The 23503-nt window shown below is 37.9% G+C and overlaps 2 protein-coding genes across 6 annotated transcripts in view; both read right to left on the reverse strand.

Annotated features, from left to right (window-relative positions):
* nup93 (nucleoporin 93) overlaps positions 1 to 23503 on the reverse strand; it is a 32390-nt gene that overhangs the window by 8647 nt on the left and 240 nt on the right. Inside the window, exons 1-5 of one of the 5 annotated variants that reach the window (XM_057347921.1) lie at positions 13845 to 13867; positions 10281 to 10477; positions 9565 to 9682; positions 3385 to 3447; positions 1150 to 1278 (exon numbers count right to left, since the gene is read on the reverse strand). In XM_057347921.1, the coding sequence (XP_057203904.1) occupies positions 1150 to 1278; positions 3385 to 3447; positions 9565 to 9682; positions 10281 to 10459 (489 nt within the window). In that variant the 5' untranslated portion in view covers positions 10460 to 10477; positions 13845 to 13867. Of the gene's footprint in view, positions 1 to 1149; positions 1279 to 3384; positions 3448 to 5792; positions 5988 to 9564; positions 9683 to 10010; positions 10181 to 10280; positions 10478 to 11539; positions 11866 to 13844; positions 13868 to 23503 lie in introns of those variants that run through there. The other 4 variants (XM_057347919.1, XM_057347922.1, XM_057347920.1 and 1 more) reach the window with 4 other exon arrangements.
* On the reverse strand, positions 11979 to 12693 carry LOC130562723 (metallothionein). The gene is made up of 3 exons (XM_057347934.1): positions 12561 to 12693; positions 12370 to 12435; positions 11979 to 12280 (listed from the first exon to the last, which is right to left on the reverse strand). Exons 1-3 carry the CDS (start codon positions 12583 to 12585, stop codon positions 12189 to 12191), a joined length of 183 nt encoding a protein of 60 aa, XP_057203917.1. The 5' UTR covers positions 12586 to 12693; the 3' UTR covers positions 11979 to 12188.

A 23503-nucleotide genomic window follows, 5' to 3' on the forward strand; every position in this document is an offset into this window, starting at 1 on the left:
GCAGACTTTAACAAACGCATGTTCTGAGATTTGTCTTTTTAAAAAAGACTGACAGTGTATAGTGTAGACAGACTATTGTTTTACTTGAGGACACAAAAAATAAAACATGCATGTTTTTTGTATATATTATTCAGCAGGAGAGCTTGTCATCCTCAATGTTTGATGGTTTATTTATCCATCTTTCTTGCCTAACTCTCGAAATGTTGACAACAAAGATAAATGGGGACTTGACAAATACCATACATGCATCCTAATGGTGTGACACAGTAAAAATGCAGAAAACAAACGGTTAATAATATAGAATTTTATATTATTAATTATTCACATTTATAATATAAAAGAGCATAAGAGAGATTTATCTTCATTGTTAGTTTTTTTTTTCTTTTTTTGCTGTCACACCATAAGACAAATGCAGATATACTAATTCTTTTAATGTCTACACTGTAATTTTACAGAATTACTGTTATTTTGACAGATTTTTCATATATAATGTCCATTATATATGGTATGTTTTCCACAAAGTCTTGAAATAGTTTAAATAATAAAAAATTGAACGCCATTAACAAATGAACAAACACCAGCCACTGGACATGTAGAAGTATATTTTTTCATTCAAGCTAAGGCATTTAAAAGTTTTGATTTAAATATACCATATTTTCCAAAACAGGAATATATAGGAATATTTATATATATTGTAAACACATTCCAAACACATGCTTACACAGATACACCTAGTAGAGACCTTGGGCAGTTTGAAACGTTTTTAAAATAATCAATATTTTTGCAATTCAATTTGGTGAAGCTGGTGGTGCTAAGATAACACAATTCCAATTTAAGATCCATTTGTAAGACTGTTATCTTCTACGATTATTTAACATTATCAGGTCTAAATGTTCTTGTCGGAAAAGAACTAAAAGCTTGTCTGTAAAGTGCTCGGCAGATTAGATTTCACAGATGCCGAGATCCAGGCCCCACGTAGCCACAGGCTTCGTGTATCGAGCCAACGGATCTGAACACATGCTCATGCTCCTTATGTTAAATGGGAACGTTTGTGCTTCATCGCAACGACTTGTAAAATAAGTGTGTTCTCTCATATTATCACATGTGTGTTCTGTGTTATGTTCAGCGTGTCGGGTTTGTTCCTCAGACCTCCACTTCCTGGCTGAAGTCCAGTGCATCTTCTCCAGCTCCCAGCAGGGTGTGCAAGACTCTCTGCTTCACCTGCTCCCACTGCACCAACATGGAGTCTCTGTGGTACTCCTCCGCCAACAGAAACGTCTGCGAGACAGAGCGACAGCGTGAATAACATGGAAGACAGGGGTCTGAATCACATGAAGAAAACAAAATGATATGGACCGTGCGCAAAAAACAAGACACTACAAACCCTTCTGTGAATATATAGGTTACCCAACATGTGACGCATTAAAAATAGCTAGTGGTGCGAGAAGGCAGCAAACTGGATATGGAAGCACACTGTGCCTGAACAGCCCTAACAGGCACAACGATCTTCACCCATCCCCCTATCCCACCTCAACAGTCTCTCCTCGGGACAAGGAACAAGAGAAACCACAAACTGGGTCTGGCCCGCTAACGCCTGGTTGCATGGAGGCCCTTCTAATGAAACTGTGCCGCTATCTGGGTCTGCCTTCACGCCTACTACCGAATTAGCCCGTACCCTGATTGAATCTGAAGACGTTTTGTCTATTTTACAAGGTCCCGATGGATCGACGTGTGATAATTGAGAGCTTTCTAATTAAAAAGGCTTCTGAACTCTAGAGGAAGAGATGATTCTGGAATGGCACATAATGGAGGAGAATGAGATATATCAGCACAGGTTGATTTGGGGGGGGTATGGAGTACTTTGGGTTCATGTGCTGAAGGAAAGATTGTCTCATACAGTACAGCATTTTCAAAGGAACCACCTGTATCTTGGACGATTCTGCTGAAAAAACCTTTTAGGGGCGGTTTCCCAGATAGGGTTTAAGACTAGTCCCAGACTAACTGAAATGTTAGAGGTGTCTTGATCGAAAACAACTTGCAATGACACCTTAAAATATAGCAGTGTGATTGTTTCGTCTCAAGATGCATACAGTAATGTTTGTTTTTTAAAGTCTTTTTTAAAAAACAACCTAAATATCCTAATTTAAAGGGAGACTCCAGTCCTAAATGGAAATTCTGTCATGATTTACTCACCCTCAAGTTGTTGCAAACCTGTATACATTTCTTTGTTCTTCTGTTCAACACAAAGAAAGATATTTAGAAGAATGTTAGAAACTGATATTTCTGGGGTGGTAAAAAATGGTAGCCAAAGGTGCCCCAGAACTGTGTTTTCCTAAATTCTTCAAAATATCTTTTTTCTGTTTAACAGGGAAAAGAAACAAATATAAAAAATTTCCTACTATGGTAGTCAATGGTGCACCAGAAATCTCAGTTGCTAACATAAATGAGCAAGTTCTAACAATAATCTTTCGTTGTGTTCAACAGAACATAGAAATTTATACAGGTTTGGAACAACAGAAGTTTCATTTTTGGGTGGGGTGGACTATACCTTCAAGGCCTAGTCCTGTCTTAAACTAATCTGTCAGGGGATCCGCCCCCTTTGTCTAACCATTTTATTTGTTGTTCTCACTCGTGATCGCAATGGTTTACAGTAACTGAATAATTTTACGGTAATTTAATTTAATATAATTTAAATAACTTTACCAAAATGATGTATAGTGCAAGTTTTAGTCAAATAATATGAAATATGTTATTTGAATGTAGGTATGGTATATTTTAATATATAAGAGAGCGAGAGAGCGAGAGAGCGAGAGAGCGAGAGAGAGAGAGAGAGAGAGAGAGAGAGAGAGAGAGAGAGAGAGAGAGAGAGAGAGAGAAACTTGACAAATGAACTTCACCAAACACATTTTATCACGCATTGTGAGGATAACGCTTCTGTGAGGAAATTATCATCTGTACTCAGAAAGTCTTCCTACATGAGAGGATACTGATCTGGCAAAGGGCGTCTCTCTGCTGCTGAGAGAGCGAGGGATAATAACAGGTGAAAAGGGCCTGTTTTACCTCTCTGACAACTGAAGAGGCAATAAGGGGGAATGAGGACACTGATCTGAAACTACAGAGAGCTACAACCTGCGGTAACCCTCGACCTGTCTGTTATGAGGAAAGAGATGGTTTACAGGAACCGTCAGATGAACTGCGTAGAATGGAAATGACTGCGCAATTTGGGACGTAGTGCGCTGAAGTTACGTTACGCTGTTAAAAACACATTTCAGCATGGGATGGTGTGTGGAGAAGTGCAGCAGGACAGGAGATGGTCTGACAGATGAAATGATACATGAATAAATGGATGTAAATGGATATAGAGAGGTGAGGGAAGACACTTACCCTGCGGCGTGACTCCTCGATGGCTGATAACAGTGCATTGTCTCTCTCGTTCTTCAGAAAGCCCTGCAACGAGAGACATGTCATGGAGGTTAAACACGCTGCAACCTACTTTCCCCTTTTCTGCATTCAGAGCATACGCCCTCCCTCTCTCTCTCCTTCCCTCCATACTTCCTCCAAGACGAAAGCGCCACAGGCCAGAGATGGAGAATTGCTATCATTAACTGCTCGCCCAAAATGGCGGCTCTAGACTTGGAATGCTACGTTCTAGAGTGATCTAAAAGTACTGCGTATTTGAGACACCCATGCACCACCAAAAGTTCATGGAGGGCTCTCCAAATTCACCCACAGACTTTCGGACCACCCTTATTTTACACTAATACACCCAGTTACACAACTGGGTAAAACGTTACTTCAAATCACGAACAGCTGCGTCTACCCCATTATAAGCCATCGTTCGCTGTGTCTTTCAATGCACTGGCTCTTTCCTGCCTACAATGTCATTTTCGTTTCATCACAGATGGAAAATGCACACATCAGTAGCCTCACACAGGATACGTTTGGAACTATCTGACAGAATTCTATGCAACGAATAGATACGCTAATACACTTGTACTTGATGCGCATATGGGTAGAGGACACACCCGCATTTATTTTTATTAAACACAGAGCAGAAAGAAGTCACTGGAATGATACGCAACACACACTAAGTGGGGGTTGGGATAGGGAGTGGTACACGTATCTGATGGAAGGGTAGGTAGGGGATGCTGGTTCTTTTGGGTTTCCAGGATCATCAGACCACAGAAAACTATTGAAGGGTTAAAGAAACGCGACCTTTGAACTGGAAACCACAACCCATGAAATATAAAATCTTGGCAGCAGTGATCAGCATTAAAAAAGCATCAATCACATATTGATTCCTACTCTGTATCAAATACCACATCTTTGTTCAAAAATCAAACCAGAAAAACCCATTCCTCGCTCTGAGAAATCTTCTAAACATTGCATTGCGAATCCACAACTTCATACTTGAAAATCGTTACATTTTTCGTCCACCGATCACTATTCACGCCCTCCTCTACCAAGTTGAAGCCTGCCCACCCCTCCCCCCCCATGACTGCTCTCTCTTTTTCTTCGCTCCCCCAATCTACAAGACCCCCATCACCCCATCTACCCTGACTGACAGCTGTAAATGAGGATTGATTTATTCTGATTGGAGGAACGTGACATCTAAATGACACATCTGAATAAGCAAGTAGAAGTGACAGAGATGGAGAATCAAGCGGCGAGGGGTGGGGTTGAGGCGCAGAGGCCAACTGCTTACAATTTGTACATTGTCAATGAAAGGTCTAATTTTTAGTCTTTGCTTCTATTTCTTGCCCTGTCACTGTGCCTCCAATCATTAGATACAGAGCAGCGCCCCCTTAAGGCATCCACGGTCTCTCTGAAAGCCACCGGCTGACAAAAGGAACACGTTTTACACAGAGTGATTTGGTTCATGCCTTAACTGAGATCATGCTTATTACACACCGTAAAGTACGTCACCACATTTGCCATTTCTACGCGTTATCAATTACGTTATCAAAAGAGATGAGATATGTTTTTTGGACCAATGAACGTGTAGTACGCATAGATGCAGATATTCTCTGGTGAAACAAATGCGTGACTGAAGAAAAAACTCAGCTAGACAAAGTGCAGATCACATAGGTTGAAAGAAGAGGTTTCTCTAACTTATACGATTAAAGGGAGGTTTCTGGAATATTCAAGACACACAGCCAATATCCTGAAAATCTGATTTGGATAGAAATGATGTGCATTTTGCAGCATGCTGAGCAATATAAAGCTATTCAATAAGATCATCTTATACAAGAATGCAAATACACAGAATTCATACTGTACATAGTTACAAGGCATACACCTTTTTGAAAATGATCTCCAAACGACTCTTATTGGTATAATGCGATGCACTGAACAGATTGCAATTACACGTAATGTAATGCAAACGTACAATAATATATAGAAGAAAAATGACAGCCTGGCATCGAACGCACAAAATGAACAAAAAACAGCCATACACGCACAAACTAAATACACGTGATTTGATTTGTAATAAAATACCCCTCTCCACATCTTACGCAACAATACAGAATATCTATAGACATGCCTCTTATTCCTTTACTTCTGAACAATTGAGTGAAGGAACCCCACCCTAACCCCACCACTTCCTGTGTGAGAGCCTTCATCCTGTTCATCATCTTCCTCCTCGCCATCTTCATCATCTCTTTGGAGAAGGCGACAGTCTCGTCTCCTGGGATGAACTGCTTGACAAAGGCGTAGTTTGTGCATTTCATGCGTGGAGGTGCGAGCGGGTCGAATGCATGTTGAAATGCGTGTGTGTATGTGATACTCACTTATGATGTGGCTTAACCTGCAGGAGGGTGAAAGTAGCTTGGAGGAGTGCGCCTGTACCCTGTCATCTTCCTCTGGACCAGCGAGCCAGTGCATTTCTGGGGCGTTTTCTGACCTCCCTTACCAGAGGGCCTACACACGGTCTGCCACATGCACTCTTTACCCCACGGTGGCCCAGTGGTCTGAACCTACATATGAGCCACGAGCAGGGTTACTGTGGGCTGCTTTATTGTAGGAGGCGGAGCGTACCAAGTCCGTCCGCAGACACGGGGGGAATTCAAGGAGAAGTCATTATTCACCCTTAGCCATGTGCCGTTCTTTATCAGCCGTCCACCCCTCCTCCCGTTTCTCTCCTCCAGCATCCCTGCCAGCCTCCTCTTTCACTCACACTCATTTCTTCCTTTTTTAAACATCTCCGCATCCTTCCTTTTTCCTCCTCCTCTAGCGCAATGCAATTATGGTAATGGATTTTCCCCCCACTCTCCTGATGGCTTTCGACATCCTGTCCAGAAACTGGGCTAATAATCCTCTTAAAAGTCATGTTTAGTTAATGAGGGGAGTCCACTGACCAGAGAGCAGAATCCAACATGTAGAGCCATTTACACTTATCTTGCATTTCTCAATGTGTATGCTTGGACGAAACACTGCTATGAGAAAGGAGTGTGATCGAAAGAGAGCAACAGAGAGATGAAATGCAGATGAAAGTAAGCATAAGTTAAAGAGAAAAATAGATATTTTTGCCATTTGCTGAAAAATTGCAATTAGTCGAACCCTTAAGTGCATCTCTTCCATTCTCTCCATCACTTTAGTATTACATAAAATATATGTAAGATAAAAACAGTTTTGATCCGAGAAGTATTCATACATGTGGGTTTTAAACTGCAGAAGGTTGCGCGGTTGCCCACACACACAAATGCAGAAAGCGAGAAGAGAGACTACGCCTCATCAGCAGCGTATATTTCCTTTGTCTTCAGGCAGGAAGCTCGACAGCCTTATGGAGCGAGCGCAATGTATCCAATGTACAATCTACACACACATCTGGAAGAACGCGCAATTGTAACGGTGCATTTCTAAACGTGCCACCTGCTATGTTGCATACAGCGGCTTTAATGCAATGCCTAACGTCATATCGACAGAGCGATCTGAGGGAGACGTAACACAGAAAGATGCCATACATTATGAAAATAAAGATGATAATAAATAAAAGAGAAGATGCACAAGTTAAACAGTAAAATGAAGATTTTAAACCTCTTAAACCCTAGAGTCTAAGTTGTACAGAAAAACGCTACCGAGATCAACCACACACATACACAGGCAGGGAGGGAGGTGAGGAAAGTGCCAGGCAGTAAGTGCACTTCCAGTAAGAGCTGAGCCGCACTCTGGCAGGCCCACCGCAAGAAAATATATCTGACAAAAAACAGTGAGCGAGAGACAGACAGTTAGAGTGCAAGAAAGAAGATGAGCAGAGGAAAAGATGGTTGGGGGTGGGTTGCTTCGAACCTTCGGGAAACAAAAAGCCAGTGGATCACTACATGATTCGATGAGTCAACATGAAGCAATTCAACAGGACATTGTTCATCACTCACACAAGCTTCAGATGGGTGTGGTTGTGAGATATTTGGTCATGTGGTCTGAAAAAATGAAAATAACAACAAAAATAAAGCTACTAAAATGAAGCTGATTTTATTGATCTTCCAGAACAGGCTAGCTGATATCCTACAGAAATAGCCTTGTCTCCTAGACATTTTTAAAATGGGAAAATATAGATCTGAATAATTTTAAGACAGTCAGCAGACAAGTATTTTGTTTACCATACAATATGATGACTGGAGTTTAAAATAGTGATATGGAAAGCTTTTTCTCATCCTTAATAAATGTTAATGTACCGTATGAGATGTACAGTTCTATCTATATTGATGATCTTTAAGTATGGTTTTGTTTAGAAGTTTGTTTATTATCTACTGACTGTAAATCAATCAAAACAGACAAACAATTGAGAACCACTAGTGTAGACAACATACAACAACCAAACCAACAAAAAGAATAGCCAATAGCATATAGTTTACAACAAAGCATGAACCACAATTTTCTAGTTGTTATTGTATTGTCAGGTGGTAATTCGGGAATGCTTGCAAGAAAAGATTGCAATAATTTTGGTCCAGTCATTAAATTTGAAACTTCAATTTAAAATTAATGTTAGTTAACTTTCATTAGTACGTATAAATTGCCTATAAGCCACAACACTTCAACATTGAGTCTTTAAGGGTTTCCAGCTTTCATCAGTGATTCCTGGCCATGATGAGCTCATAATTCCCTACACATGTGGCATCATAATGCTGTCATCAAACGCATCACCCTTTTAAGACCTCCTGTGTTGTGTATATTTACCTTTCAATGCTCTGTGAATGCCAATTTGTATATATTAATTCAACAATTTGTTTGTGTCACAAACAACCACTGGGGGGCGTAACTACCCCCGTGTGGCATCAGCAAACACCCTTTCCAAAAATTATTCATATATATTTCTCTAAATTTACTGTGGCAGCTTTTAGTAATATCACTAGACTGAAGAGTAACGCTGTTGACAGTATTATTGCATTGTTTGGCCTTAAATATGCATTCTAGGAAACAGAAAAGGCAGATGAATCACGCGGTTATTTGTCTGGCTTATGTTTTGCCACGTCACTTCTCGTGGCCATCAGGCCAGCCTTTCGCTTACAGATGCATTCAGAGCTGAGTTCAATAACCACACACTGATTGCTACAGCAAACTCACGGCTTGCCCATAATTGGCTATGTCAATTATAATCCAACCCACAATATGCATTATATAATTTCCAAAAGGCTGTTTCTTTAGGAGCCAGCCTCCACAAAGGCTTTTGCCCAATTCAACAAATAACAACCGGGTATACACAAAGGTATGACAACTGCAGAAATAAGAATAAGAGTAGCATCCAGTTCAATGTTATTTAATAATATTCACAAAAAGGGTACTCTCTCAATATTATTTGGTTAAAATAAACATTAAAAAAGTAATCCCAGATTAGATGAGGTTTTCTCTAATATCTTTTCGCAAAAAGCAATACAGTATGCAAGCAATGTATTAACGTGCATTGAACAGATGAACCGTTACGAAGACAGTTTACAGATGTTGGCCTCAGCAAAAGGATATTTATATTATTCTATGACTTACAATATACAAAATACACTGACATTTTATCTACAGGTGCTCATAAGAAAGAAAAAAAATCTATATTAAACTAGATAGAATATCAAAACTGGATCCTTATTTTACTTACGTTCTTAAAACATAAAACTAAAAGAACAAAGGAGTAAAGCTCTCAAACAGAAATCAATAAATTCTAAACACAAGTGATGCCTTCAAAAAACCTCAAAAGGAAGGAACTTACTGTACTTTATAACCACAAGTTTCTGGCAAACTCTCAGAACCAAAATTCTTAACATTATTAATGACATGGCTTCTTTCCATTCATTTTAGATTCATCTATTTGTCAACAGATTTTCCCCACCAGAACAATCTGTGCTAAACTATGCCACGCATACAACATGAAAAATAAACCACAGCATGTCCAAAATGCATCCAGATAACAAGAGAACTTTAATATAAGCAGATGTTATTGTTCAAGCAGCTGCTACTACTGCTCGCTGTAGCTCAATGGATGCGAGAGATATAAAATATGAGGTATGAAAGAGGGAGGACCCAATTAAAGAGCAACGGAAATATCACCTCCCACACTAATGAAGCTGAACTAACCTGAATATCAGTGTCCTTGACTGGCTCAAGAGGTTCAAATGTAGTGGCTGCACTGAGGCTCTCAAGACGCTGGGAGATATGGAAGATGTCAAGTCCCCGAGAGCCCAAGAGGATGGAGCTGAAATTAAAAAGTACAGAAAAGCTCTAAATAGCACCATGACTCAAACAGGGACATCACAATAATATACCCGTATTGTCAATATACTGGATTATTGATAACGTGTTAACACAACATAATATAAAATTCAGCGCCAGTATCTGGTTGACACTGCATCATGGTGGTGGTGGATCTGTAACCATTTTGCCCTAAAGAGTCAATGATGTCTCATTGCCTCACTAAACTTGTATTTTGAATGCAATTCATTGGACAAAAAACACACAAAAATAATGTAATCTATAAAAAAGTGAAGTGAAGTGACCTATTTGTCAGATATGGTGACCCATACCCGAAATGTGACCTCTGCATTTAACCCATCCAGAGAGTAGTGAACACACGCACAGCAAGTAGTGAACACACGTACACCCGGAGCAGTGGGCAGCTATCACTGCAGCGCCCGGGGAGCAAGTAGGGGTAAGGTGCCTTGCTCAGGGGCACCTCAGTCGTCACCCGCCGGCCCTGGGAATCGAACCGACAACCTTCTGGTCACGAGTCCGTCTCTCTAACCATTAGGCCACGACTGTAAAAATACACATAACTTAACACAATGACAACTTACGCTTTTACGTCAGCTGTGTCTTGGGAGGTTCTGGTGAGAGTGCGGGAACGTAAGCGCTCTCCTGCTTGCTGGATTTCCTGCAGATTTCGCTCAACATGAGGCAACTCGGAAACGGCTTCAGTTTCTGCAGCAAGTTGTTCTGCCTGCTGCAGGAGCTCTCCAAAACCCTCACCATCCATATTCAGCCCCTGTTCTACCTGAAGCAACAAGAATGGTATTACATTGAAGTTATGCATATCATTAATAATATATCCTTCATAATATATCCTTCTCTTATAAACTACTATAATAGTCATCTTAATTTCCAGTTACTATACTAGTTACATACTACAGTTATTGCTTGCTACTACAACAAACCTTTCGGAGTTTATAGTTTCTGAAAGACCACATCCCTGCAGTAAATTTATGAAACAAATATTGTCCTGAGGTTATGAGATGAAGATAACCACACATTATTTAATATACATTACGTGTGTCATACATATCTAACATACGCAAGCAATATATCATTGACATCAATTTATTGCCAGAGAAGAAAGGGCTCAACCAGGTCTAATTCCTCTCAAGGTATTTCTTTTCAATTCGTGACCATTTTATAAAGCTTTTTTGCTTTCTATAAACTTGGGTCTAAAGACACTGACATTAATGCAACGCTGCTTTGAAAAGGTATATATTGTAAGAAATGCTATAAAATAATAGAAGCAAATTGTTACATGACATAATTCATATCATGAAATAATGGCTAAAAGAGTCTGTCAAAAGCAAAAGTGTCAACTGATATTAGCCACATCTGTCATCAAAACAAAGGAAAAACGAAACTAAAACATTTTTACTACAATTTTACAAAACCTTCTTACAATGCTAAACTTTTATAACAGTTACTTTATGGAGAGTAGTGACTTTATTACATACTTACTTTATTATCTGGTGACAATTACAGTTGTCATGATAAATGTGTGATGTCTGAGACTTGTGACATGAACACAACCAATGAATAAAACACCAGATACTATCGAATCGAAAGTTTTATAATGAAGGTTCGTTTTAAACAACGATGCAATGTTCAACATCACTACTTAGCTTACAGTAAAAAATATAACTTAACTATAAACAATAGCATTAGTAAAATGAATGGTACTCGCTAGTAAGCTAACATCACATGAGGTGCTGACAGCACCGCGTTGCAAACAAACTCCCGTCAAATGCGACCACAACTAACTAGCTTTTAACTAGTTATTAGTCAACGAAAATATTACGACCTACCTCACTGAATGTAAATCCTTAAAACACGTAAAAGACAATCTCTAGTTTTGCTTCAGTGCTAAACACATCCACCTCGTGAAATCCCGGGTTCCATACAGCGCGAGCGCTCATTGGTTCAAAAAGGTTTTCCCAGAAGCCCTTGCGAGTCTGTCGAACTTTATTCACAAATCTGTGCACAACTTAAGCGCAGCTAATATCTTGGGCTCGTCAGTCACAAAACTCTTAACTTTAAAGAATACCCTTTAACGAAAATAGTAATTTTAAGGTTGTAAATTGTTCATATGTTTAAGTGTATTAGAACTGGGTCTCTTGATGTTTATCACAGTCTACACGGAAGACTTATGTCTAAGAATGTGGTGTAGGTATGCCAACCTGCACGCACTTATCACTTTTCAAGGACTGACACGCATTGAAATGAAGCTACAACACGCCAAGAACTGCTTACATTTATATATTTGAGACAGTGCGAAAGGTTACATTTATAAAGAGCATCCATCAAGAGAAATTCTTTTATAGCAGTACAAATCAGTGAAACAGATTTGACAGTAACTGGAGGCAATTTATCATCTCGTAAAAGACATCATTAATAAGGCAATGCACGACGATGACAAGGTTCACATTGTAGGAAACGCCGCGTTGACCTCCTCATTGACAACAGCTGGAGTCACAGGAATTGCCCTTACATACGCAGCCTGAGGCGCACTTACTGCAGCCAGATGGGCAGCAAGAACAGCAACCTATAACAGAAATTAAAGATTAAATTAGTTAAAACGTAGAAACATAAATGGTTAACACAGTCTCCGTCATTAAATGTAAAACAACTTACTCTTCTTGCAGGTTGTACACTGGCAGTTAGTACACTTGCAGGTGGCACCGCAGTTGCAAGTTCCAGCTGCAAAGAGATTACACAAATGAAGAAACCATTTAAAACATTGTAGAGAGAAAAACGTAAATGTTTTTAATTTTAAAAAACAATACAACGAATATATGGATCTAGATGAAGCACGAAGTACTTACTCTTTGAGCAATCACAAGGATCCATTTTCCCTCACGAATATCCGTAAAATTCCCGAAGACTTCTTTGCTGTATCGCTTCACTTAATTGTGATACCAGTCAGTTCACACTGTTGTGCTTTTATACATCCCAGGGTGCGGGACGAGCGCAAAAGCACGCCCACCAGAGCATGCACACGGCGTTACTCATTCATGGGAGCAAACCATCGAACAATCAAGAACCACCACGCCCACCCCGTTAGAACAATGTGACAAAATATGTGTGAGAAATGTGTTTATACGGTTATATATAGCTTCCATGTCCACGCCACTGAATATTAATGAGAATCTGTTTACGAGATGAAATAATTTAATGCGTGAAGGAATTTCCTTGTTGTCACGCTCCAAAAAGTAGCATGTTAATATACTGCGCATTCCTAAACGTATGTGTTATTAAAGATTTTGGACTAACGCTACTTTATAATAAATACATTTTCTGCAAATGCTTGTTGTTAGATATGCTTTATTTATCAATTCAACGAGGTGTTAATGCAAAAGTTTGTCACTCGCTTTGCACACGGCACTGAAATGAAACTAAATGTGACTCTGGTGTGTAAAAGCACGTGCTCCCCCTGTCTGCACTCGAACACAGTAAACAAAAGCGTTATTTTGCACTCGCTCACTCTTTCACTGTTGACCGGTGGTGTTTTTCCAACATCCCTCACGCTGATGAATGAATAGACCAGAGAAAAACAGAACTGACGTGACGAGTGCAGACTGGCTTTGAAATTATAAGTGAAAATCTGTTTTTTTTTTATTTTGGTGTATTAGCAGGAACATCAGCACTTATGTCAATACAGATATAGTTACATTGAAAATCAGTTTTTTTAAGATACAAAGTAGCAACGTGTAATTTAAATATAAGATTAAATAATATTTATTTTAGTTGTTTGATATGGTTTCTAAAATCCTTTTCAAACGTACCGTGGTTTTATTACATTAAAAGTGTATTACCATAGTTTTACTCCAAATATCATGGTTAATGTATGGTTACTAAAGACAATGCAATTTGTGGTAGTTTTACTACAAATTTAAATCATGGCATCAAGTCTTATAACCGCATTATATAGAAAACATGTTATTATGTCTATAAAGTATGACCAGGAATACTATTAATAATGGTTATATACTATAAATATAGTTATACATACTATAATTTCCCATTTTGTGAACATGTATAAACATTATAGATTTTGATAGAGTACATTTTACCTAACATTATAATTTCTAATAGTATTCTTTACTTACACATTGTCGATCTCACATTTCCAATGCCACTTTTTAACAAGGACTTAACGTTACTGCGCTTGCTCATTGCACACGGTTTAAAATCAACCCCTTTATCCCCTAAGTTATGGGCATCATTCAGTCCTACTAGCAGCAGCCCTTCAAACCACATCAACCTCAAAACAGAAATTACGGTAAGACACAATTTAGTACAAGGTCTCGAATTACTGCAACAAAGAAAATAGACAAATTGTTTGGAATCACCTGTGAGCGTTGTAAAACGTGATTCTGCGTGGCTGTCATGCAGCTAAGCAGAGTTAGCATACCTAGCCGTCTCATAGCGAATACATGGATCTTGCTAAAAACACGTCGACAGCGTACATATGCTATGCTCTTTTCGGAATTGAAATTGCGGCGTATAGTCGCTCAGTAAGACCAGAAACACATCAACTTTATACATTTATAGAAAATGTATAGTGAGCAGAGGTGTGCATTTAAAGGCAGTGTTGTAATGTAACGAAGTAAAAATACTTAAGTACAGTACTTAAGTATTTTTGGTAGTATCTGTACATTACTTGAGTCTTTATATTTCAGCAGACTTTTACTCCACTACATTTCCTGAACAAAATGTATACTTTTACTGTGATACATTTCCCCTAAGCATGTTCGTTACTACAAAATAAAAGCATAGAAACAGAACTGAAATAGACAAGTTGGTGATCCGGTCACCATGACAATGCTGAACTAATCATTGGTTAAAGCTCAATGTGCAAGTGCAAAAAGGTGCTCTCCGCGGTTCATTTCAACACAAGGTTTTAATGTGTTGCTGCTTTTAAAGATAAACAGCATTTTTTTCAGTTTCAATGAATGATCAAATGACTGTGTTGTTACTGTGAGAGAAATGCAAGGAAAGAAAGTAAGGGCCAGACAGATTTGTTCTGATTTTGTTCCAAGTTGTTCTCTTAGAGGGATAATATTGGAGTGGGTGGGAGGGATCTACCCTTTTATAAAGTTATAAGTTGTAAAGATGTGGTTTCTGAACTTGAATTTTGATAGTTTAGCAATTTGGCAAAAAAGCACCATTTTTATGCTAAAAATATAAAAACATTTGCTACAACTTTACTTTAAATAAGTAGATTTAATATAAAAAGTACTTTTGATACTTAAGTACAATATTTATCTGTTACTTTAAGACTTTTACTCAAGTCATATTCTAAAAGGTTACTTTCACTTCTACCAAAGTAATTTTCTGGCAAGATATTTGTACTTTTACTCAAGTATTGCTTTTAGGTACTTTATACATCACTGCTTAAAGGATTAGTAGAGTAGCATGCTAGCAAAAGTGGCTTGATAATGCTGTGACAAGCTGCCCGCTGTTGCTGGGCAACGGAAGCCCAAGCGAGCAGTAGCACGGTAAGCTGTTTATTCTATTACCAAGAGAGAAGAGTAGTTAGATGGGCGAATGGAGAGAAGACGTTTTTTTCTTGTGTTTTTCTAATATATTCTATAGAGTATAGATCGAACAGATCTGGATCTAATCTGTAAACACTTGTTAATTACCCATTTCAGTAAGCTATGTTTATTATATTGACATAGATTCGTCTATTGAAGCATATTTGCTTTGGAGCTGTGTCACCATGTTAGTGCCGATCTTCACGCTCAAGTTAAACCATAAGATTAACCCTCGAATGGTTACTGTTGGAAAGTATGATGGGGTTCATCCATGCCTCACCGCAGCCACACAAGCAGGCAAGGTAAATGTAATGGTTTTTTTGTGTGTAAATGTATTTGTCATACAGCTATAGTCGGCACTAGTCATAATAGTCTAATTGGTATTTCCCTATGATTTGGGGGTAATAAAGCAAAGTAAAGAGTTTATAGTTTCTGAAAGACCACATCTCTGCAGTAAATTTATGAAACAAATATTGTCCTGAGTAGGGATGGGCGATATTATATCATTTGCGATATACCGGTAGAAATTCCCCACACGATAAGAATTAGTCTTCCCGCGATATAAACGATAAATTCTAGTTGATGACGTATTTCTTTGTGAGACCCATTCACAGCTCATAAGTGGAGAGGCTACTCGCTGCAGAGAAAATGGGTGGAGCTTATTCGTAGCTCCTCCTTGCTAGATGTCCAACAAGGAGGAGCACATGTCCAGCGAGGAGGAGGTTTTAATGCACACCACCTTCCAGCCAATAAGAATCCAGTATTGAGACTGACCATGGTATAATACAGTATGATCAATTTTTTTGTTGTGACTGCCCCAGATTTATTGTTGTATAATAACTGAATTTATGTTTTATTATAGAAACAGCAGAGAAATGTCATCATATAATACATTCATAGTACACTATATAGCCCACTGTATGTACAATATGATCTTATTCCATTCTCTAATAACAGGGTGCACCACTTCAGCTTCAAGGGAATGACTGTGGAATATTCATGTTGATGGTAAGTGTTCATAATTGCTATACCATTGTTTCTGATCTTAACAAATGCAGTGTTTAGCACACACAGAGTTTTGATTTTGTATTTTAGTACGCCATGTATGTGACCCTTGGAAAGCCCTTTTCGGCAGTGAGTTTTATCAATTTTTTGGTTATTTGTTCACCAAAATGGACTGAAAAGACAATTTAGTATCGGTGCCAATTAGTAAAAGACAATTATTAATGACAATTAATGAGAATTATTATGACTTTTTACTTGACATGTTTTATTAATTAGTTTGACATGCCTGAATCAGGAGGTGGTGGTGCCATCAGTTACTACAGGCATTTCCTCTGGCAAGGTATGATATTGCTAACTATACTTTGAATGAAGATATTCATTGTGTGCATTTCTCAGTATACAGGTCATTTGTAATAAATAATGCACAGTGGAATAGAGTGTACTGTTTTGTCACTTTTTCTATAAAGCCAACAGTCAGTCACCAAACCAATGATCCAACTGGATCTAAACGTTATGGAGGTCACCCCATCTGTGCCAGACGTCATGGAGATCACCTCAGCTATGAGAATCGATGTATGTACAGGGAATATTTATGTATTGTTTGACTTGTTTATGCAATTACCTTTCCTGTTTCATAAGTGTTTGAGCAACACTTGACATTATTATTCATTATCTTTATTTATTTGATTATATTATTATCTTTTTGCAGAAAGGACTCGGCTGTGATGAAACAGATTCTGCTCACTGTGACTGGGTGAAGGAGTACCGAACCCACTTTGCTGGGAAAGTTCACCTTCCACAGGTCACAAGAATGAACGAGGATGATCATTGACCAATAACTGTCTGTCTGTCTGTCTGTCTGTCTGTATAAAAAAAATATATATGTATCTTGTTGTTCATTCTCTCCTTTGCTTACTCCAGCTTTAATCCTAGTAGAATGGCCTTGTAAACTAACGGTACTGTTTAGCGTGTTGACAAAATGTTTATACTGTATGCTCTCCTACTTGTAAGTCGCTTTGGATAAAAGCGTCTGCCAAATGAATAAATGCAAATGTAAATGTAAATTATTCCTTGTTGGCTATAACAATGCGGGACCTATTTATTGACACCATTTTCTATGATCATGGAGTTTTTCATGCAGGATGTATATGATAAAATAAATATTTGTGTGTCTTGCCTGCACAATCCTGACCTTTAAAAAGCTAACTGGTGTGTAGATCCAGAGGTGGGTAGTAACGCGCTACATTTACTTCGTTACATTTACTTGAGTAACATTTTGGAAAATATGTACTTTTTAAGTAAAATTAAAAGTGTGTACTTTTACTCTTACTTGAGTAAATTTTAATAGAAAATCTGTACTTTTACTCCGTTACATAACTTACATTGCGTGACGTTCCTTCTCCTTCATTTTAAAATATGCTTTTTAAAACGCTTGTTTATTTCAAGGTTGTGTCTCTTTTTACGGGCATTCCCGAGTGATCGATTCTTTTGAGTCGATTCTTTGAAAGCATTAATTGAACAATGGGAAAACCATTTGAATAGGCTAATGAATCAGTTCAAATGATTTGTTCAGTTCGCAGCACGATCTGAATCATCTGAAGCAGGATTACTCACTCCTCGTAGCGCGAAACTTAAGAACACGCAGAACACAAAGAGCGTTGGATGAGGTGGATATTAATCTATATCTATACAATCAAAACTGCAAATGTGTCATATTGTTTGCCAGCAATGATAAATGCCCGCCATATGCGCGCACCCGCGCGACCTGTTCGTCAGACACAGCAACATGCGCGTTACCTGTCAGCACAGAGACGTGGGCTTGCAGAAATTACATTTGAAGAACAGAAGGAAGAAACTTGTTGATGGGCGTGTGGTTCACTGTTTACTGTTTGTTTACAAGTAAGAGCGTTTCACAACACACACGTGACACAACACGAGAAAACATGAGCTTTGTTCAAATGTGTATTTCATTTAGAGAGCACTGCGTGTTCTAGATCATTAGGAAATGCTCTGAGTTTAGTTATGCTTTAGTTGAAATGGTCTATTATTCTAAATAAGTTGGAAACTACATTGACATCAGGACTAATGAATTTACAGAAATGCTGTCTCTTCTGTGTTGCATTCTTTACTCTCTAGTATATTGCAAAGATATCTGTTATGATATAAAAATATATTAAATTAATATTAAATATTGGCGTTAATATTAATTTTATGTAGTAGGCCTATATAATCAGATACAAAGTAACTAAGTAACTAGCTACTTGAGTAGTTTTTTCATTGCATACTTTTTTACTTTTACCAAGTAATTTTTAAAATAGTGACTTTTACTTTTACTTGAGTAACAATTTCTCTAGTTACTTGTACTTTTACTTGAGTAAAGATTTTGGCTACTCACACTACCGTCTAAAGGGTTATGCACCTGGACCTGACGCGCAGAACTGTTGGAAACATAACAGTCTTATGATTCTTTAAATTCTTAATTATCAGTTGTACATTTATATATTTTATACTATTCTAAGATTTATGATTATACATTGAATATTCTTCAAATGTACAGAATAAACAGAATGAGCTTTATTGCCAGTGTGCTTGCACACACAAGAATTTCTGGTGTTGAAGCTTCTAGTACAGACATTCAACAAATGACATAAATATATTATTATACATGAATATTCAAACTATACTGCTGTACATGCATTCATTTTTATTTGGCAGCGGCTATTTGCACTAAGTGAAAATAGTGACAGATGATATTTACACTAAGTTTAAATAGCTGTAGGTTCTGTTTACACTAAGTGAATATGGAAGCATTTCTTAGCGATATGCTATTTACACTAACCAAAAATAGCTGTATTTTCTTTTGATTAACTGTAAATAGGGTTAGATGCTATATTGATACTTATAAATAGTGGCAGATACTATTTGCACCTCAGTATTGTTGTGCATTAAACATTATGAAATAATAACCGTGTAAATCATTATATTTATCCAAATAATTAAAAGGATGGTAATTTATTGAGATAATAAAGCCCAATACCCAACGTACCTTAACCTAAACTTTTTGAATAAAGGTCATTTTAAGTTTAAATTGATTTTATTGAAAACAAATGCCTTCCTGATCTGATATGTAATGGAATAGGTAAAAGAGCATTTTTGGCTAAAGGTGAATAAGAACCCCCTATCTCCAGCGTCAATCCTCTACACACCATACCTTACGCCACTGTGCGCTGTTTGAAATTAGTCGACAACAAGGTTACCTATTTGTACTCAAATTGACACCCCGTTTTATTTTTTGAAGTGGAGTCTACATTTAAAAGGAATAAACGAGATGAGACAAGCTAATAGGTGATCATTTTATTTATTTTTTATCACACCTGTAAGGGCAAAGCAAAAACCATATCAGCGTTTTTTTACATTAATGAATTATATATGTTATATGATTCACAAATAGCTTAATATGGTGGGGGGACGAAAGCAGGGGTGCAGATATTGTAAGTCATACTGTTTCTCATAGAAACAATGTCATGAAAACGTGACAAAAGTTAAAGAGAGGAAATTAAAGTACGACCCATAGAGGTGAACCTTACGTAGCTCCTCCTCGCTGGACGTGACGTGAGAGCTCCTCTCTGGATGTGATCTGTAGCTCCTCCTCGTTGGATCTGTAGCTCCTCCTCGTTGGAAGTCTAACGTCCGCCCATCCGAGACGAGTTAATGTTTAGTTTCACTTTCGTTTTATTTAATTCGTTTGTTAAGTATTCGTTGATAGTCATAATACGTTACACCACAACATTTAGTTTGGCTAAAAGTATTTATTTAAACATTCGTTAGATGTTATGCGCGCGTGCGCAAATTGTTTAATAGATTTCTTGCCTGTTATATACAGGATGAACGGAGCGTCCCGTGCGCAGCTCCGCCCACATGTGCTTTCATAGCGACACAGCGCGCACAGCACTGCTGCCTGTTTACATACAGTACGAATGCGAGTTTGTATTACGTTATTTTAAATACGTTTATGAGCGTATAAAAGCATGGATTATTTAATTAGATTTCTTTTATCCGCATTTTTCTGTTCTCTTTCTGTAGCGCGAGTCATAGACAGATTCAGTGTATGTTGCTGTGAGAAGAGAAGGTTCACACAGTTCAAGAGAGAGTGATTGACAGCTGATGCGATCGATCGTTTCCACCCAACAATAGAATATATACAGTTTTAGGTATGACATGATGTGTTTATTGAGCTTTAGTTCATTTAACTTTTCTTTACTACAACCTTTTGAAGTCGAATCTCACTATTATATTTTATATTTACAAAAAACTGTAGGTATATTTTAGGAGCTGTTTGATTTGGGGTAAGTTTTACTTTTTGATAATATTTGTTTTTCTGAGGGTCTAGACTACATGCAGCTACTATCACTTGACCAAAAAACAGCGGTGGATGGCGTTATGGATATATCGTCATTTTTATCGTTATCGCAACAAATACCAGGAATTATCGTGATAGAGTTTTAGGGCCATATCGCCCATCCCTAGTCCTGAGGTTATGAGATGAAGATAACCACACATTATTTAATATACATTACGTGTGTCATACATATCTAACATACGCAAGCAATATATCATTGACATCAATTTATTGCCAGAGAAGAAAGGGCTCAACCAGGTCTAATTCCTCTCAAGGTATTTCTTTTCAATTCGTGACCATTTTATAAAGCTTTTTTGCTTTCTATAAACTTGGGTCTAAAGACACTGACATTAATGCAACGCTGCTTTGAAAAGGTATATATTGTAAGAAATGCTATAAAAATAATAGAAGCAAATTGTTACATGAGACATAATCCATATCATGAATAATAATGGCTAAAAGAGTCTGTCAAAAGCAAAAAGTGTCAACTGATATTCGCCACATCTGTCATCAAAACAAAAGGAAAAACTAAACTAAAACATTTTTACTAGGGCTATTGATTATTTTAGTAATCGAGTATTCTACTGATTTTCCATTGATTAATCGGGTATTCGGATAATAAGTACCTGTAAAACTTCTAGGTTCCTTTTGAACACTAAGTTTCTTTCTGTGTTTTGGATCACCTTTAAAATCAAATCAGAAATACGTTGGATGTTGTGAGAGAATTCTTCTGCAGATCTGGGAGCACAAAAACAAGACATCAAAAGGCATCAAGAGGCATCAAGCTTTTGAACTCATTTATTTCAGGGAAGACAGATCTTTATGTAGTGCACAATAAGACACCTGTTACAACCAAATAGGGTACAGAAACTATATGGAAGACACATCCTTATAAAGTGCACAATAAGACACCTGTTACAACCAAATAAGGTATAGAAACTGGATGGACCAAAATGTGTAAGGTCTGTTTATAACCTAACAAACAACATGACAAAGAATGTTGGTCCCCTTCTCTATATGGTGTTGCATACAATAGGCTATATTTATATTTTGTGGGGAACTAAAACCTAACAGTACCTTTTCTTTATTAAAGAGCAATACTAAATATACAAGAGAAAATAGACACGTCTCTTAAAATGAACAACTAATTTGTTTCCTTTTTAGAAACATTAATATATTTATTGCTGAAATTGCCTACATTAATATCTGTGAAAACTAAACCCATTTATTACATTCAAAATGCAATATTGGAATTGGAATGTGTGTGTGCGCGTCTAGAGGCTATTTGCTTCCCTAGAGGCTTTTGTGTAAAGTGAAAGTGACCTATTAGTCAGATATGGTGACCCATACCCGAAATGTGACCTCTGCTTTTAACCTATCCAGAGAGTCGTGAACACACGCACAGCAAGTGGTGAACACATGTACACCCGGAGCAGTGGGCAGCTATCACTGCAGCTGCCCGGGGAGCAAGTAGGGGTAAGGTGCCTTGCTCAAGGGCACCTCAGTCGTTACCTGCCGGCCCTGGGAATCGAACCGGCAACCTTCTTGTCACGAGTCCGACTCTCTAACCATTAGGCCCATATATAATATTATATATATATAGGCCTAATACAAATGTATAAATAAGAAACATTAATAAAAATAGAAAGAATAATATCAAAGGTAAACAACTAACTTCAGCTCATGCATGATGCATTTAGTTTATCCAAATTAGTTTTAGTTTCTTTTTTTACAATTAAATGGTAATATATTTGTCCACATAAAAATACTGAGTTAACCGGACTTTTATTTTGGCAGGTCGTCGGAAGACGCTTATTTTTTAGTGTGTTAGCGTCACTCAGTAAAATGTTCTGAAATAAACTCTCAGAGCAACTCTGGAGATTAAGTTCATGTGTTCATGTCCTCATAAAGCGCAGACAAATGCATGAGCATCACGAGTGTAGCACGTTAAACTGTGCAGTTCATTCACTCAGACACGCAGAACAGACAGATGCATGTGTAAATAACATGATTCTGCGTCCACAAGCCCGCATCTAGTTTTATGGACTCAATACAGCCGGAAAACAAGTTTCACTCGCAAAATAGACTAAAACTAAGTAAAATAGTAGTTCGCCGTTTCAATAAGCTATCACTTATGTATCAGCATGAGAAATACGTGTGAAAAAACTGAAATGCGTGTGTCTCACGGTGAATGCGTGAGACTTGAGAGCCCTGTAACATGAATAGAGTTTAGCGGGCTGTGCGTCAGTAATAACGGTCCGTGGGGAAACGCAGTGCTCCGTGTGTACTGTAGTTAAATGGATTAAACGAGGCTTCGAGGCAACAAAAATTGCCTCGATGATTTTTTGTACTCGAATTACTCGAGTTACTCGAGGAATCNCAGTTCGCCGTTTCAATAAGCTATCACTTATGTATCAGCATGAGAAATACGTGTGAAAAAACTGAAATGCGTGTGTCTCACGGTGAATGCGTGAGACTTGAGAGCCCTGTAACATGAATAGAGTTTAGCGGGCTGTGCGTCAGTAATAACGGTCCGTGGGGAAACGCAGTGCTCCGTGTGTACTGTAGTTAAATGGATTAAACGAGGCTTCGAGGCAACAAAAATTGCCTCGATGATTTTTTGTACTCGAATTACTCGAGTTACTCGAGGAATCGTTTCAGCCCTAATTTTTACTACAATTTTCTAAAACTTTCTTACAATGCTAAACTTATAGCAGTTACTTTGTGGAGAGTAGTGACTTTATTACATATTTTATTATTTTGTGACAATTACAGTTGTCATGATAAATGTGTGATGTCTGAGACTTGTGACATGAACACATCC

This window comes from Triplophysa rosa, linkage group LG12 (genome assembly GCF_024868665.1).
Source record: "Triplophysa rosa linkage group LG12, Trosa_1v2, whole genome shotgun sequence".
Taxonomy (NCBI): Eukaryota; Metazoa; Chordata; class Actinopteri; order Cypriniformes; family Nemacheilidae; genus Triplophysa; species Triplophysa rosa.